Source organism: Pyrgilauda ruficollis, unplaced genomic scaffold, assembly GCF_017590135.1.
Source record: "Pyrgilauda ruficollis isolate IOZ18807 unplaced genomic scaffold, ASM1759013v1 scaffold17, whole genome shotgun sequence".
Taxonomy (NCBI): domain Eukaryota; kingdom Metazoa; phylum Chordata; class Aves; order Passeriformes; family Passeridae; genus Pyrgilauda; species Pyrgilauda ruficollis.
In genome coordinates this window covers 3,722,614-3,741,088 of record NW_024515875.1, presented here as the reverse complement: position 1 = coordinate 3,741,088, position 18,475 = coordinate 3,722,614, and the positions used below count along the sequence as shown (strand labels likewise).

The following is an 18,475-nucleotide window of genomic DNA, read 5'->3' as shown; positions in this document are numbered from 1 at the left end:
CAAGCCTTTGACCTGTTTACAGTTACTCCTCAAAATGTTGTTCATAAGTTAGTTTCAGTGCAATGACTTAACTTTTAAGTATATAGTTACAAGAAGGCTCATTAAAATGCTAAGAGGTATTCATTTTTATGCAGAAAAAACCCTAGAAAATAAAGCTTCAATTCTGCTGTAACTCGTTTTAATTGGTAAAGTATTTGCTATATAGAAGCCTTAAGTTTACTGTGGATGGTACCTAGATTGGGTAATTCAAAGCCCCCAAAGATTATATTTGATCTTTGCCTTGGGTAAACTCACTTTTAAATCAGAGAGCCAAGACAGCCACTTTTTATTCTTAAACAATATTGAATGGCAACTTTAATTTAGCCTTTTTTTTTTTTTTAACTCTGACATAGACCAATATAAGCACTCTGCATTAAAACTCAAATCTTAAACAGTAGTACAGCATTGGGAAAAAAAAAGCAGCTCAAATATATTTTCCCCAGATTCAGTATTTCCATTGTGTCAAGTCAACATATAAAAACCTTCAAAAAAAAGTTTCAAAGTTTATTCCTCCTCTTGTGTAAGTATAAACAATCTGAAAGTGACCAGCCAATGAAGCGATCTGCAGGTACACATTTAGTTTTCAGTGGTTACTACACATACCACTCCCTCCGAGATATTACCGCACCATCTAAGTGAGAAACAAAGTCATCATCCTCATAAAATTCACCATGCATAAAACCCATTCCAAATGTTCCACCTTCATGGTAATCCATTGGTCTTTCATAACGGTCCTGGTACCTGTTAGTATTGTCTACATTGTTCAACTCAGGTTTTCCAGGGTCTTCCAAATAATCTTTAGATATTAAGTTCATTGGGTGCTTTGTTTCTTTTTTTATACTGCCAGGGTAAGAACCCATATCATCTGACTGAAGAACATCTATTTGGGACTCTTTTTGCATATCTGATGGTGGAATGTAGCTCTTAGCAAAGTAGTCACCGCGGAACGTCTTTCTTCTCTTATAGTAGACAGCTCCAACCAGAGTACCAAGAAGTAACAGCAAAAGAACCCCACCCACCACACAACCAACAACGATACCCCAAGTGTCGTCCTGTTTTGTTGGCAAGGTTGATGTTGGGAAATTTATTATTCTAGGTTCTGTTGCTAAACCTGTGGTGCCATCAGTCGAAGGATGCCAGGGAACCGTGGGCAGTCGAGTGGTAGTAGTAGGAGGATCTAATGGAAAGAGCAAAGAAGTAGACAAGACACAGAAAAGGCACAGAATGTCAATGCGAGCTAAATCAGTTAAGGGTTTATAAGAAAGCAAAGTTGATGGGTATGTTCTACAAGAATAGTTTTTCATTCTCAAGTTCATGGCACAACAGATGTCTTAAATTACTCACAAACTTTGAACTAGCTTCCTTACACATGGTTTTGAGTTAAGCTGCAGCAGTACAGAAAGTATGAGGAGTGAATAAAATAAAAATAGCCTTCAGGTACACAATTTGCCCTCCTCAAAGTAAGGAGATGGAGTTTTTCTACTCAGATGTTGATCATCATTATTTACCTCCTCCAAGGAGGAAAAATTCAAGCAGTTCTCTACCTTTCCATCCAGCCACAGGGAATTCTGGATCAAATTAATTCATTATGCCACAGAGTCAATTATTCCACATTAAATTCCCCTTTCAGAAATAATTCAGGGCACTGAATATAAGAATGAAAAACCATGAGTTGTGTGCTCAGTCACATGAACTACTGATTTTTAAGCTATTCTCTCCAAAAACATTTGTTTCATTAATAAAACTTACTCAGCCTCACCTTGGGATTAGTGAAAGAAGCATAGTTAAAAATGGCATGTATTAATCTCAAAGTAACATTTATGTTGAGCAAGGAGCCTTCAGGTGTTTAAAACAATAAAAATTGAAACAGTTGAACCAAAAATTATATCTATGCATTCCTTCTATAAGCCATTTGATTCTTCATGCACAAAGAAACTTCCATATTCATTCCTCAATATAAAATATAAACTGATATCATGTCAGGTTATGCATGTAAACAAGAGACTGCCAGATACCAAGCTTCTCCAGCATGCAGCTTTTTCCTTTGCTCTTTAGGTCTACTGGAGATGTATGCATGTGTATTGCAGGCAAGGTTCCAAGTGATGGCCTGATGACACTGATATGATACCAATCAACCACAATATTATATACAACTCCACTTCTTATTTCTATGCCATGCTGAAGTCACTTTTTGCCTTGCCCATTGCAAGCTAACTATTTTAAAATCAAAAAAGCATTCTAAACATGTTATTGTAGCTTGAGCCTTTCAGAGAGAATATTGCATGGACAGCCAAGTAGCTCATTATATCATGTAATTTAGTTAAATGCCCACAAGCAAGATCCATGAAAGAAGTACTACCACCACATTAGAAGCACTCTAAATTTACCATCACAAAGAGTAAGCCAGATAGAACTAGATTTCTGCCAAGCTTTCAGTTATTTGACAAATCACAATTAAATAACCATAAATATTATTTTTAATCTCACTACTCAGAGACAGACATACAATTTTCTCATACTAGACAGAATTCTCACATTTGTCATGATTACTATACACCTTGCTGCTGAATGCAACATTTTAAGCATGACATAAGTAAAAATTCACACAGTTTTTCAAAGGACATAATTTTATTCCTTAACTATGTAAAAAGTGATGGTTTGTTAGGGAGCTATGCATAAATGGAATTAATTTGACAGAAGACAGGAAACTGAACAAGAAAGATGCACTACCAAAATGAATAAGAAGAATTCAGATTACGATTTTAGTAAAAATTGACTTAAAGTGAGTTTGGTCATTTAACAAAGAAGTAGAGATTTAAGAATTCAAATTTACCAGGGTCCTATGTCCCACACATCCCTAGGTCATGACGTTCAAATCCCTCTTCCTTGAAAAGGTATTTGCTTAAGACACAAGATTTATGACCTGAAAACACAATTTCAGACAGTACCAGCAAAATCCTTCCAAAGCTATATACTTGTTTGGCTTTAATTATTTGGCTTTCTAATTGTTTTGCCTCTGATACTGAGGTCTTATCTCTCCACATCCACAAGGATGTAATATTTGCATCCTGGCAAATTTTACCCTTGCATATGTGAAATAAGCACAGTGACAATTACAATCTTATTAATATATTAGAAATTCAGTGTTTTACAAAGAGTTTTTCCTTCAAAACTTCCCATTCATCCACCAGTTGTCAGACTGTCCAGCTACATTACCGACAAGGACTAATTAACACATATAAAATCAATTGCAAACACAGGATCCATTAAGTATTTGTTCATATGTATTCCTGCAATACATAACCATGATACCTGTAAGATTTATTTATTTTGGTACCTTTAATTGTTGAAGAATAACGAAATTAAAACTGTTCCTTCTTGTTTATAAGGCAAATTACAACTAAGAATATGTGAGTTCACTTCTGATGTCATTTAGAGTTTTCTAAATGTAAAATTTTTTTTATTTTTTTTTTTTACTTCCTGTACCAAGCAAGTTTCCCAAATGGAAAACAACTTTAAGATGAGGAATGCCAAATTCATAACATTTTGCTTGCAAATCACATCACAAATGTCATCTCCAAATCAAGAAAATGCCACTCTTATCTGTGGCTATGAAAGATGATATTATTTCATTTCAGCAAGTTCTTTAACTGTAATATTTCACATAATCACTTATACATGTTTGAGTTTTTAATGCTTTCCACAAAACATTAAGGGCATAATTTAAATTTTGTTTCATATGGCACTTTATTCAAAAGCAACCATTTCCTACTATGACTTCCTTTAACACTTTATTTTGGACCTGATATTTAACAGCTCTTGTCTCTTTCACTGATGAAGGATTCTATTGTTGCACAAAGCACATCATATTAAAATATCCATGCAGGTCAGGGAGCTGAAAACAGCAGAAATTCTGGAAAATACTTGGGTTTAGTTGAAATACATCTTGATTTCAGTTTTTGTTTCTTACTATGTTCTGGGGCCTCTTCAAATCCTTTTTACATGTACCCTGCAATAATGATGAGGACAAGCAAAACCCCAACAAAATTTCTTCTACTCTTACATAGCTATCCCCCCCATTAAAATAAAAGACAACTGAATAAAGCAAAACCCAATTTTCTGGTATGATTATAGCAAGTAAAATGTCTCCTTCCATTTCCTACTTGGTTTCAAAGCCTTTGACAAGTTTTCTGCTAATAAAAGCAAGACTTGCTCTTGACTTCAAATGAAGCTCCGATACCACCTCAAATTAAAGGACCCAGGTTCCGGTGCACTGCTTAGTTTTCACACTCTTAATTGTTTTCCAGATGTTTCCCATCAAAGTCAGTACCAAACTTCAACAGCGTCAGCTCGATATTTTTATTTTTCCCTTAAATGACTATTCTTGATATAATTTTCTCAGCTCTTACAATACCAACAACTTGTCTTGGCAGGGAAGTTTCTACCATTAAGTTTAGTAGAGATATCCAACTAACATAACATGTTTTGCACCAAACACTACATCTCCCTGCTTCAATCCTCCTGCCTACCACATCCTTCAAATTTTTGGGATTCACCTCTGCTTCTGGTGCCAATTCAAAGCCAAAAATAAGCCAAGTGTCAGAGAGATGAAAGTAGAAAGAGATGGATGAATCATCCCTAAAAACCAGACCACTATCTTCAAAGTCTTAGGTTTAAATCCTGTCTCGGTATTATCAGCTTATCATTGTTTAAAAAAAAAAAAAAAAAAAAAAATCAACAAGAGAACACAATACTCTTAAACCATACACCATTTTGGATTTAGCCCACTATGAAGTATCTGAGAGGTGAAGTGACCAGCTACAACAGGTAAGATAATTCAATACTGCTACAATATACTTGGGTTAAAATTTGTCATTTAAGCATTACAGAAACCAAGTTTTGTAAGGAAAGGTTCCTTGGAGAGTTGTGTTAACACACACAGTCAAAGTCTGTCTGGTTCCAAAAGCCATAACAGAATGGCCAAAAATAGTTCTCTCTATTTGCAAAAAACAATCCCATACCATTCAAGATGAAAATAACCCCTTCTTTTGCCTCCTATAAGAGAAGGACCTGCTATCAATTACTTCTAATCCACAAGTGAGTTGGCTTTGAACAAATTACAAGACCTCTCTTTGCACACACCATTTTACTGAGTGGCAAGTACCTGCCTGTGTATGAATTACTTGTATGTTTGCACAGATACATACATACTACTGTGTCTTGACTTGCTGTTCTTGCTAAATTACCCTTATATGTTAAGTACTTAAAGACTGAATAATAATTCTGTGCAGTTTGGTCTTAAAAATTAGTTCTTTCTTTCAACTGCTGAAAAGCTTATGTAGCAACTCCTTTGTGACAGCAGGGAAAGTCAGCTTTCCATGGAAGAAGACAATGTCTGAAAGTAAATGATTTGAAAATTTATAATTCTTTCTTTCTTTCTCCAACCACTGCTACTCTAATGTCAAGTGATCAGTGAGGACACTGCATAACACTCTCCCCACAGTGTCTTGCCTACAGAGGTTCCACACTGGAGCTAAACATTTTCCTTAGGACTATTTTCAGTGTGTACTCCCCCACCTCTATTTTGGCAGCATAATACTAATATTGGTAGCAACAGTTTCTCTCATCAATCATCCACTTTCAAAGTTCAGTGTGCTTTTGTGGTTTCTAGCTGGGATTGTCATGCACCAAATAAAAGATTTTGGTATTTTTTTGGGACACGAGAAACTTATTATCGTAACCTCCAGCATGGAAGAATATTCAGGAAGACCACTGAAAATTCAAAGCCTGCTAGACCAGGGAGCAAAAACCCTTTGCTAAAGAGCAGTTTGTCAACATCCCTTCCAATATGTAATTTAGAAAATAAAAGAGTGCCCGTATTCACAAGGCGGTCTCAGAACAAATGTTTATATATGAAGCAGCAAAACCTAAAACCAACAATCAGTCTCTGCTATGTTAATGCTCACAGTGTCCACTCTACAAGAAGGTGACCCCTGCACTTACAAAAAACACCTTTCTAGAATTGCTGCCTAACAAAGGTTGGCTTTATTTTTAACAAAAGTCATCTCTTCCAAAGGGTGTCATGACAGAAGAAGTATGTTCCAACCTTAATGCAAGCCTCACAGATCACCTCTCCCTTGCAAGGGGAGAAAGGGAAAGCCTCAGTAAACAGCATGAAGGTGAAAGAACACAGAGTCAAGAAAACAAAATTCAATTCCTTGTGTAAGAAAACTGAGTAAATCAATATTGTACAAGGAAGCGCTTTATATATCAAACTGACAGAATGTTTTGGAAAACTTACTTCAACGCTTGAACTCCACTAGGAGCATGACTTGCTTTTGCTGGGCAACTATGCAAAAAGTTTAGCTTTACATCACTGAATTAATAAAAATTGCAAAGATAACTGTGCCTTAAGTGCAATATAAAAAGAAGTATCACGCTTCAAAAACCATTTGAGTATTTCACTATTCCTACAAAGATGTAGAATCTCCCAAAGCTGGAAGATGAAGATACTGTTTAGTTCCTGTCAGCTACTTCTCTTTCATTTCTGTATTTCACTTTAAGAATATTAACAAGCTTTAGGAGCACAACAGAACTTATTAAAAATATAGCTTTGATTTTTTTAACAATGAATATCAGGACCAAAACCAATTTTTTGCTCAGCTTACATTCCAAACCTACAACACATTTCAACTTAATAGGTATTTTTTATAGCAGTTAAAAAGCTTAACAACTATGAGCATGGTGACTGTTCAGAAACATTAACTTCATAAATCCTTTTTGACAGCTTCATAATTAAAATTTGAAAGATGGTGTGATCATACAGCTTTGTCTGTTAGCTTCCAAGTTTCAGTTCACATTTTATGCCAAGTTTTATACAGTGGCTAAGAGCAAAGACAGAAAAATAGATTATTTCAGCTTATTGCTCTACAGTACACCACTGCCGTGTTTACTGTTAATAGATACCCGGTGAGTTAAGTCAAATATTACAGGTGGTAAGTGGATTGATTATTAGTCACTTGCCCATCCTGCATCATTTAAGGCCATTTCAATTAATTAATTAATTTCAATCACTTTGAAAAGTTATTCTTAAGAGTTGCAATAGAATGTACTTAGTATTTGTTTCTGAAAACGTACAGGTGTTAACAGTAATAATTGCTTTACCTCTCCTGTTTTTATCAAGTCTCCTGTATACAAAAAGTTCATACACAGTGCTTTCAATCCTTTTGTCAGCATGATCAACATAACACTTTTAAGACTGAAATTTACTGACAGCTAAAACCTTTATTGTTACTGGTGCACCTAACTGGCAAAACCATGACCCTGTATGATTCTGCACTAAATGAGGCTCAGTTTTGTTGCTCCCTGAAAACAGCTAAGGTTTGCTAATTGCAGTTAAATTGCTATAGTAAAACCAAGTTGCTGAGCACAGCTGAAAAGCAGCACACACATAAATAGTGTCCATCAGTTCACAGGAAAGGCCAACTGCTGCAGCTTAACTGTCTCTGCACTGAGCTGGTTTAAACTCTGTAAGATGTGCATCAGGCTAGAACATAAAGCATCACCACTGCCCAGCTAGCCTGTATGCCTACCCTGCTTTTCAAAAACTTGATTCATTTTAGGAAATATTATCTAAGATTCCCTAGTTTGCCTGTTTTAGTCTGTTAGCTGAAAACACAATTTGAATGACAACCTTTAATTTTGATGCATGACAGTCACAGTAAAAAGCATGAGGTCTATTTACAGTATATAACATTTACAGATCCAAAAACTTGAATAATAGTGGACTTGAAAAAAACTTTTCCCCACTCCTTACAGATAGAATAGGGCTGAGAACAGAGCTGTAAACTGCATTGTTATTTTTTGAGCAAGTCTATTTGAAAGTTATATTCTAGTCAAACATTTCACCCTATTTAATGATAATTTTCTAATTTTTTGAATTGATATTTCTTATAATGTGCCAGTTTTTGTAATTGTTTTGAGACTGCTATGCAGCCATGAAGTCTTCTCCACAGAAGCAGCTTTAGAACCAAAACATCCAAAAGTAACTCTCACTTTCATAACTTTTGGCAGCACTTGAAGTGTTTTAAATAATATAAAATTCTAGCTATTAAGTAGTTTACAAGTAATTCAACTGTCTCAAACTATTTATAAGTTTCCAGTTAACTAGCTCATTGGCCAGACAGTTTATTAGAACTTACTAGCTTTCCACAGTGGCCTACAGTGTAATTATATCACTGACTTCAACATTATCATTCATTCTAAAGATGTAGATTCTAACGTGAATTCTGACTGATGTGGTTTCAAACATCTTGTACTTATAGTTTTAGTCTTAAATTCTCCTTCTCATTTTAACTCTGTGTTCATATGCAGTTTTAACAAAGAAATCATCTATGCTTGTAGCCACCATCTCTGTATTCTCTAACAGGCCAACATGTGCTCTGACACTTAATTTGCTTAATGAAATAACTACTGTCAAGAACTTAGTAAAAAGCAGCAACACAATACAACAGAATGAAGTTTTAATTTTCATGTCTATTATCTTCCTTAAAAACCCCTATAATACTAGCATTTATTGATCAAGCTAATTTACTTAATCCCTTATGAAAATCTGAACAGCTTTTCCACACTTGTATAGAAGTATTCATGCTTACTGTAAGCCATAGTGCTCTTTCACATAAATGGTGTCACAGTAAAACATTAATTACATTGTGTTTATGATGCAAGGCTGTGTGTTCCAATAGCAGTAGTGCTACACAGACACACAAATTTGCTATATGGTACTAAGTAGCTTAGCAAGAGTTGTGCATGAGGTATTTAACTTGATGATTACTGGGTATCTGCACCCCAAGAAAATGCCACAAGTAACGGGTGTAAAACACACACATTCAGAACGTAACCCTAACTTCCTTAAAAGAGAGCATCTTCAGCTTTTCTAAATGTAGTTGTTCCCCTTCCACTAACATCTGTTTTCTTAATTTATTACAGACAAGGTACTACTTATTGCAGTCAATGTGTCTTGTCAAACACAGGTTAAGACTACAAAAAATGTTAAATTAACTACCAAGAGAAAATAATAATCTCAGAAGCACTTTAACTGTAACAATTTCCCTTATATATTGCTATTTAAGAGTCAGTTTAATCTCAAATTGTGCTGTAGCTTTTAAATCCACACTTTCAATGGCTTTTCACACAAAAAGCATACATTTTTCATATATTTCATGCAACAACTGGCTCTTCAGTTTGCTAATTCAATCACTGACAAAAAAAATGTTCCAGGTTAACATACTGTCTTTGTTAAGAAGTAAGACTTACCTAATATGTAGATAGTCTTCTGATCACTTTTCTGACCAAGGGCATTAGTCACCTTACAAATATAAGTCCCAGTGTAGTTATAAGTCAAAGGGCTGCTGAATTGCAGAGTATTGTTAACAGCCAACAGTCCTTCAGGCCATTGTCCATCCAACCTAAAAGGACAGTTATATTTCAAATGTGCATATTTACAACTAGTTTAAACAGGAGGAGTTTAAAATGATATTGCCAATAAGCTATAGAATGAATTTTTCACTGTGCTCTGACACTTCCAGTGGGCTTTCCTTCAATATTCTTAGTGTACACCTGAAGGTTTACTCAGTATTTAATTTCTGGGCCAAATCCTTTAAATGTCAGATCTGCTGAACTAGCAAGCTGTCTAAAATCTACACCACTACAGCTAAGAAAACAGCATCTCAAAAGAACTCGGAGGAACAAGACAAACCAAGCTCTGAAAACTAACAGTCTAACTAAGAAGCACTTCTGCTGTCAGGATTAGCTGCCTGTTTCGTTTGCACTCAGTAGATATTTCTGTCCATACATTCTTAATTTAGAGGACATTTTGACTAGAACTTCCCAGCAAGAATTCAAGCCGTTTCTCCTCTCCTGAACTGCCTTTTCTTATCTCCCATCACTCTTCTGTCTAAATTATTTCTGGGCCAAATCCTTTAAATGTCAGATCTGCTGAACTAGCAAGCTGTCTAAAATCTACACCACTACAGCTAAGAAAACAGCATCTCAAAAGAACTCGGAGGAACAAGACAAACCAAGCTCTGAAAACTAACAGTCTAACTAAGAAGCACTTCTGCTGTCAGGATTAGCTGCCTGTTTCGTTTGCACTCAGTAGATATTTCTGTCCATACATTCTTAATTTAGAGGACATTTTGACTAGAACTTCCCAGCAAGAATTCAAGCCGTTTCTCCTCTCCTGAACGGCCTCTTCTTATCTCCCATCATTCTTCTGTCTAAATTAACATCACTGAAATGGAATGTGGTATTTGGAGAGACACCTGGGGAAACAACTGGTTAAAAAAATTTTTATCAACTGACTTTTCTAAGTCTATAATTTCCCTGTACAATTTTGTCTAAGATTGCAGTTACAACTGTGTAAACACAAGAGAAAAAGAGGAAAGGGCAAAAGCCCTGGAACTATTCTAACAGAGCTGCCAACTGCCCATTAAACACCTGTGTAATTCCATGCCATTGAAACCCATTTTAATTTATCTACGTACCTATTAACAGCCAATGAGGCCTAAATCAATATTCAAACTAGATCACTAGATGACAGTATCTTGAAAGCATTTAGCAATTGTGATTTTTTTTAAGTAGTATTGAACAGAAAGGCAACCATCACTTTAAAATAGGTACTCAAAGGAAAAGAAACAAACACTTCACAGCTCACACTGAATGCAATCTTCAGAAAATGGCTCAAGACAACTTTCCTAGTCCTTTGCTGTGATTATTGCCCAGAATTGCTTCAGCCATATAAAGCTGATAAAACTCATCAGGCACATACTTCATGATTCATAGTACCAGAAGTATTTATTTCAAGAAACATTACAAAAACAGTCAAGTGGTTTGAAAGCTCTATCCTAATAAAATTCTCATACATGCAACATTTAAAAACATTACCAACCATGAAAATATCACCATCCCAGTAAATACAAAGACATCTTCGATTCCAAGGGATAAAACTGGTCGGTAAGGGAGTTCTACAACCTGTTGTAATCTGACACCAGTCAAACAGCACACAGTTCAACACAGTACTTCTACAAGCTCAAGCTACCCTTGTTTTATGTGGATTTCCCCTCCCTACACATGAAGTTTCTTATTCACCACTACTACAGCTTTTTGGATGGGTTTTGCTGTTGCTTAGAAAGGCACACCAGGTTTATTCCAGAAAATTTAGATTTCTTGTAAAAGTTTCTTCCATTTTAAGTTTGGGAAGCCTAACAGTGATCTTTGACGCTTGAATGGCATTAAATTTATTTAAACAGGTTCATTTCTTCTAGAATTGTGAACATTGGTAGTATTGATTAGTTCTTACATATGTTTAAAATTCAAATGAGAGAACTGAGAACCTAGTGCATCTGAAGAAGCAAGTGATACTGCTGTTAGGGGCTTTTTCTAAACACAGGAATTTTTATGTGCTGAAATTTCTCATCACAGTGATTTTGAGCTAAGTCTGGGATGGGAGTCTACAGATTCATGAAGTGTGGATGATATGTAAACTTTTAAATTTGTTCATTAGAGGCATATGTAAATAATAGGTGGATCATTATTAGAGTTACTGGTCTTTGCTCTACATGATGTAACACACAGTGCTCAGTTCACCTTGAGTAACTAAAGAGACTTTATCCTGAGAGTAATGACAAACTGTTTAGGCACATAAATTGACAAGATATCCACTCACCTGTATTCATACAAACACATATCTTGTATTCTCTTTTTTAAAAGCTGGATAAAACCAATATGACCAATACAAGTCATATACTCTTTGTTTTCAACACATGCATTCACTGTAAGCAAAGTGATTATAACACTTGAATCATGTGGCAAGTCCCTTTTCATAAATATTTACCTGGTCCACATAAATTCCATAGGTAATGGATTTGCATCAGCATTACATTTGAGCTGAACATTTGATCTTCCAATGAACCAGTTTCCATCATAGCCAGTTACTGAAACTTCTGGGGCATCTGACAAAAAAAGATTTAATCTATGAACAACCACGATTTTTACATTTAAAGTGTATCACGTGTAAGAGTAATAGAACAGATAGGTACTTTTTTCATGTTTGGTTTTTTTTTTGTGTGCTTTAGTTGTTGGTTGTCTTTTTGTTTTTAATTTAAAGAACACCACCAAAATATACAGAGAACATTATACAGTTCCAAGCTACAACATTAATATGCAGCAGTGAACAAATTGTTTTAATCAGTGTAACTTTCCCAGTGTGTTTTCAGCAACCACACAGCACCTTGAGGAAGTGAGAGGACTTCAGAAAAAAGAAATCAGTTTCATGTTTTTGGGAAGGAGGAATGGTAATTTAGAACTACTTCTCACTAAAAAGATACAGCAAAGGATCAGAAACAACCTTGGGAGAAACCAGGTAATTAAGAAATCACCAACATGTTCACAGATGCCAACTGTAAAGATTAAATTATCCATTGGCATCAAAACGCAGAATTATGTTATAGCTCTAAAAAGTCAGCAGGTGATGTCAGAGAGGCCTTGGAAAAATATTTAAAAGCCAAGGAACAGACAAACCAGTATGATTTGGGATAAGGTCTGGAGCTGAAATGGAGAAGCAGTTGCAAAACCTAATAAGCATCAGGGAAGACTGAAGAGCACACACTGCTTCTCACTTGCTGCTGTGTACCTTACTATACAACCTTGTTAGAAATTCTGAAACATGCATTAACACTAATCTCACATGAAAATATTGAAGACCAACTTGCACCCTCACTTCATTTTCAACAGGAAATCATTATTTTATTCACTGTTTGAGATAATGCAAATCCTCTTCAGTTTCATTTCTGTATCAATGGCCCTCCAATCTAGAACTTTATTTCAAGACCAATAAAATAAAGCAGTGTGAATCACTATTTTATGCCAAAATAAGTGATTCTTCACCAAACAGAACAAAACCAAGCCAAAAATCAAATTCTAGTCAAATCAAAACAGTCAAGTCTACTTTTTCCAGCCACTACATTTGTTCTACTTCAACTGACAGACTTCTGTGGTTTAGGAATTTTAAAGCAGCACACAGCCAAGACAGGACATCAAAGGAAAACACTAAAATGGTTGGTTTCGTTCATGTATGCACTGTCTAACAAAAAGGGACCACATGCCTAAAGCTTACTTGTCTTAACTGGTTTTAACTAAGCAACATTGTAAGCCACCTTGTTTTGTATTCATGTCTTTTAAAAGCCATATATTTTTTAAAGAAGCCTGGTGCAGGTTTGAATTATATGAGCAATCTGAAGCTGAATAACAAACACTAGGCATGTATGTATTATGTTCTTGTTTCCTTGTGCTAGTTAGAGTGGACAAAGCTAGGTGAATAATCTGAAAGTAACTTACTGACCAACACAAGACCTATTTTCAACTTAGCATCTCATACATGAATTTTCATTAGCATTCTTTTTTAATACTGCTGAAATTTTAAAACTCTATAAACGGCTTTTGGATCAATCCTCATGTTTACCCATGATTCAATATCCAAAACAGTATTCTAGCTTCATGACTTTATTTTCAATACAGAGACCCTAGGCTTTTGCTCCTGCTGGACCTGCCTCTTATCACAGCTTTTCTGTATAGTTTCTGTTTTCCTGAAGCAGAAAGCGCCCATCTCCTTCCCGTGGAAGGTGTACATTGATTAAGGGGGAAGTTGCAAGATACATACCAGGAATAATCACCTCACAGAATACTTACACTGTATGTCCAACATGAAAGGGTATCTCATCTCCTTTTCAAGGGTGGGGTGCCTCACAACGCAGGTTATGCGTCTTCCTCTTGCAAATCTTGTAGGGACAATCACATAGTGGCTTACAACTGTCACTGTTTCATTTGGAAACAAAATGGAGGTGGATTCCATTTCACCAAGGCCTCCTTCCCAGTCAATCTGCGCAGCAGGTTTTCCAGTGGCTGCTGTACAAGTGGCTGCTACTGTCCTATTTGCCCCATCTATTAGAAGATTTGGTCCTTTCATTAAGCTCACAACAGGTTCAACTAAGGAGGGGGAAAAAAAAGATTTAAACAAGAACTCCATATTTTTGAAAGTGTCACTACTTAAAAGTTAAACAAGATCTAATCTCTTTGCAAATGCTCATGTTAATCAGACATCCCAGAAGACTATGCATTATCTCAAGAGATGACAGCTCTACAAGGCCTTGACCTGTTGACACTACCTCTCTTTGTCCACCCACTCAAGTTCAGTGTTGTTCATTCAATACATTTAATGCACTGAAAGGGAATTCCAGAGTGGCTGGGTCCAAAACGCCAGATGCAGTGTCTGACAACAGCGAACTAAAGATATTAGGTTGAAATGACACTGCAGTTTGGTTTTTTTCAAAAAGCTTAGATTCTGCTGCATTTTCAAGCATTCAAGAATTTATCTATACTGTCAATTTGTGTCACTTGAAATCTACTTCAGTGTTCTAACACCCAACATTAAGAGTTTAAGCTTTTCTTGATCACTATTATAGAAATTACTTCCAAGCTGCATCTTTATTATATATACACACCACACATTGAATAAAGGATCTAATAAGCACACAGAAATATGCAATTGTACATAAAATCTACAATATACAAAGTAATCTATATATAAATAACATTTCAATAACAAAATACAATAAAAATAAAATTCATTGTTCTATATAAAGTTTTGCCTGTATATATTTTGCCTACATGGAACGCAATACTAAGACTAAAGAAATCTGCATGTGGAAGGATGTGACCTCCTTGCAAAGCCACTTCCCACCTCGAAATTTTAAAAACTTGGGGAACACACTTATTTCTAAAAGGAAGTTGAGCTCCTCATGGACAAGTCTACTGCTGAGGGCCATAGACTAACAAGCTTCCAAAAAATTTCCTTCTGGTTTAGCAAATCTGTTTCGGCCCTGTACAAACCACCCACCAGTTACATCCCAAGTCAGAAAAACTACCTGTTGCTTCAGATACAAACCGTGGCTGGGCTGTGTTAGAATGGCCTGTTTGTGTCACAGTTCTGTAAGGGACAGGTTTGCAGTAGTGTACCAGCCTGTTCCACAATCCTGGTCTCTTGCTCTAATCTGGCTACTGGAGTCCTCTGAAGGAAGGTCATTGCTACTCACCATAATGCTTCAGAATCCACCTCAGTGGATCAGCCCTCACTAATCACAAAGCAGAGATAAGTCTTGCAACTTCTGTGCCTTTCAGTATCAGAAGGAAAAAAGTTAGTTCATGGAATTTCTTTCCAATAAATTGAAGCTGACTGACAGACACATCTTGTAAGAGAATAGAGCCAAGTTCACCATACATGGCAAGTTCTCCAACTACTTCCAAAGATAACAAATAATTTCAGCTTCAGCCCATTTAGTGCCAGGATCAGTTTTTGACTTTTTTGCTCAGTCTAACACTGCTCATGTCTAAACAAGTTGGTTTGTTATTTGCTCAATTACACTAAAGGAAAAGACAACTATTAAATGGATAGCCTTATAAAAATGTGGGTTCTCTGTTCTATGCTTAGAAGTGCTTGAAGAATACAAGTTGTTATGAAACTGAAGAGTGTTTGGGCAGATAGTGAGAGCAAATCATTTTCTACTTTGTTTCTCTGAATGCCCACCCTCTGAGATTTGTTAGTAACCCTACCGAAAATAAGCCAATAGCAGGTTTTTTCTGCCAAGTTGCACACTCACTCTTCTAGATCTGAAGCATTTCTAATAGAGCCTCTTTCAAAATCTGATTCCCTGCTCTGCAACACCAGCAACAGCTACAGCTTTGTGCAGTAAGTTTGCATATCTGAACTGATGTACATATGAAGCATTGTCTAATCCTGAAAAAAAGCCTTTAAAACCTAGTATGGAGAACTTGACATTACATAGCTTTGTTATTTGACCCACAATTTGGTTTTCCTGATTTAACATGAACACTACTGCCTTGTTCTCCTGAAATTACTGGTAGAGACTTCAATAGCTTCTGTAGTATTACTAAAATGCAGAAGTATACACCCAAATTTATATTTAGAATTTTACATGCATGAAAGTTCTAATTTTTGCTGTATCCCTCCCTTCCCAAGATTTCCATAACAGTAAAATAAATTAAATTAGCAGCTATTATTAGCATTTCATGCCAAAATTGTAGACTCAAATAATTTCAGCTGGAAATAAAGGCTTGATATGTTCTATTCCTTTGATTTTTCTTTGAAAAAAACATGCAACTGTGTAATTTGTCCTCCACCTCTTTGTGAAGGGATATGTAAGTAAACAAGAACTCTTAACTAAGTTGTAGAGATGTCCAGACCCAAGCAGACTACTCACTACTCTACTTTTAGAAAAAGAAGCCTTCAAGTAGCCATAAAGCACGATAGACTAATTCTAAAAACCTACTTTCTCAAATGATACCAGAGATTTGTCAGTTTGAGTTCATTGTGTAATACTTAGTTTTACACTTGTCAACTAGACAAAAAGGTAAACTGTTCAAAACTACTCAGTGTCATAAAATATACTTATTCCCAGTCCTACATGTTTCCATATCCAAAGTACAGGCTTTGGAATTGTTTTTGTGGCAATTTTTTGTTTTTTGAAAGTGTAATTTCTATATGCAGTCCTCTTATCCCAGGACCATTTGTTGTGCCACATGAATGTGATTTTCACTGACTTTCTCTACCCACAGTGGTGGTAGAGAACACAAGAGGCAGCTGGGAGAACATTAGAGAAGCTGCTACACCCACTCAGTAGAAATGTTATGCTCTATTTAGGCCAAATAAAAAAGACAGTGAGGACAACGCTTTGTGTGGAAAAGGAAGCCATCAATCCCCTAAGATGCAAGACCTACTTCCACAGTGTGAGAGATCCTTCTAAAGCAACATCATGGTGTGAATTATATTTGAGTATTAAAGACAGGATGGCTGAAGCATGGAAGAGAGATGGGCAGTTGTTCAAAAGGTCTCAATTAATTTGCCCATCTGTGCTTGCCCTTTTACTGACTCATGACCACCACCTAATTTCACCCAGCTTATTCAACCCTCGCTTTACACTCAACATAGATGTACCAGAAATCTCTCGCTGCTCTGGTCCTCACACTTCTTTACAGAAAAAAACACAATATAGCATCCAGACACGAGCCTTAAATCCTACTGCATCAAGTTTCAAGGCCAAAAAACTGCTTCTTGGTTTTCCTGACCTTCATAAGCCTTTTTCAATTGCTTCTATTAGTTTTAAAACTATTTTTCTGCACACACTGGGCACAGGAGGTCTGGATGATGTTGGCATGATTACAACACAAGCAGGATTATTTCCTCCCAACATTAAATTTACTAATTCCTTGGCAATAGCATGACACTGGGAATTGTCATCTTCTTTATCACATCTGACATGTACTTGATTAGCTTCTTCCCAAAACAGTATTTCACATTTTTATTTTCTCTCACCTCAAAACCAGAAGCTTTATCTTTCTGTGTTCTTTATCCTGTTTGCTAATTAATACTTAGTAATTAACTTATTAAGGTTTTCTTGTTTTAGTAGTTTGGGGCAGTTTGCTTGTTTGTTTTAAGGCCAGTGAGTTCACTAATTTGCCATCTACTTGATACCTCTTCTTGGCCCTGAGTATTCTGTAGTATCCAGACACAGGCATTTTGGTTCCACCTGAGAGAATCCCAAACACATGAGATAACTCCGTGGAACTAACAGATACAGCAGAGTACCTATGAGAGATTCATAGTCCATTGAAGCGGTAGACGGAGGATAGACAGGTTTTTTGAGGAAATCTCAAACTGAATAATTTCTATATGTAAGCAACCACATTAATGCTAAGAGCTCTACTATGTACCTAATTTTTCATATTTCTATCTATACTGTGACATTCATCATCTTTTAATTCCTAACTGGAAGACTTTCTGCATTAGAGTGTCTAGGATCTAATTAATGCTGATAGACATGCCTTTGACACTCCTTTGTACAACTCATTCCTCACTTGTAGCATTGGTAAGAGCTAGGTTGCAGAGGAACAAGACCTACTTTATAAATACCCATGATAAGAAATCCAACTTAGCAAGACAAGAGTTGAACCAAACCAAGTATTTAAAATAGTCATGGGCAGCACTCAAGTTAGTAAGATAAAAATTATGTCAGCTCTGCAAGCTACCAAGCAACACACCCTTTCTTCTGCCCTGAGACATCAGTTCGCCTCATTTGGTCAGCATCTTGGGATCTTGGGGAAACCAACAGCTTGACACAAAAATTATTTGCCATATTTTGCACAAGTTTAATAAGGTAAGTTTGGCAAACTAAAGTTTCAGAAAAGTTCAATATATCTGTTTGATCCTAAAAGCATTTTTGTATTTCCACTGTCTTAACCTCTTCTTTTACAGTGCATTTCCTTAAGACAACATGAAGCACTAAACAAAGCAAACTGGGAGTGG

General features: G+C 36.0%; 1 protein-coding gene across 2 annotated transcripts in view; it reads right to left on the bottom strand.

The window, feature by feature from the left end:
• Positions 1 to 18,475, bottom strand: part of NECTIN3 (nectin cell adhesion molecule 3) — a 62,223-nt gene that overhangs the window by 16,820 nt on the left and 26,928 nt on the right. The window contains exons 3-6 of one of the 2 annotated variants that reach the window (XM_041463793.1): positions 13,786 to 14,082; positions 11,933 to 12,050; positions 9,355 to 9,506; positions 1,079 to 1,216 (exon numbers count right to left, since the gene is read on the bottom strand). In XM_041463793.1, coding sequence (XP_041319727.1) covers positions 1,079 to 1,216; positions 9,355 to 9,506; positions 11,933 to 12,050; positions 13,786 to 14,082 — 705 coding nt within the window. The remainder of the gene's footprint in view (positions 1 to 1,078; positions 1,217 to 9,354; positions 9,507 to 11,932; positions 12,051 to 13,785; positions 14,083 to 18,475) is intronic. The other variant, XM_041463794.1, reaches the window with a different exon arrangement.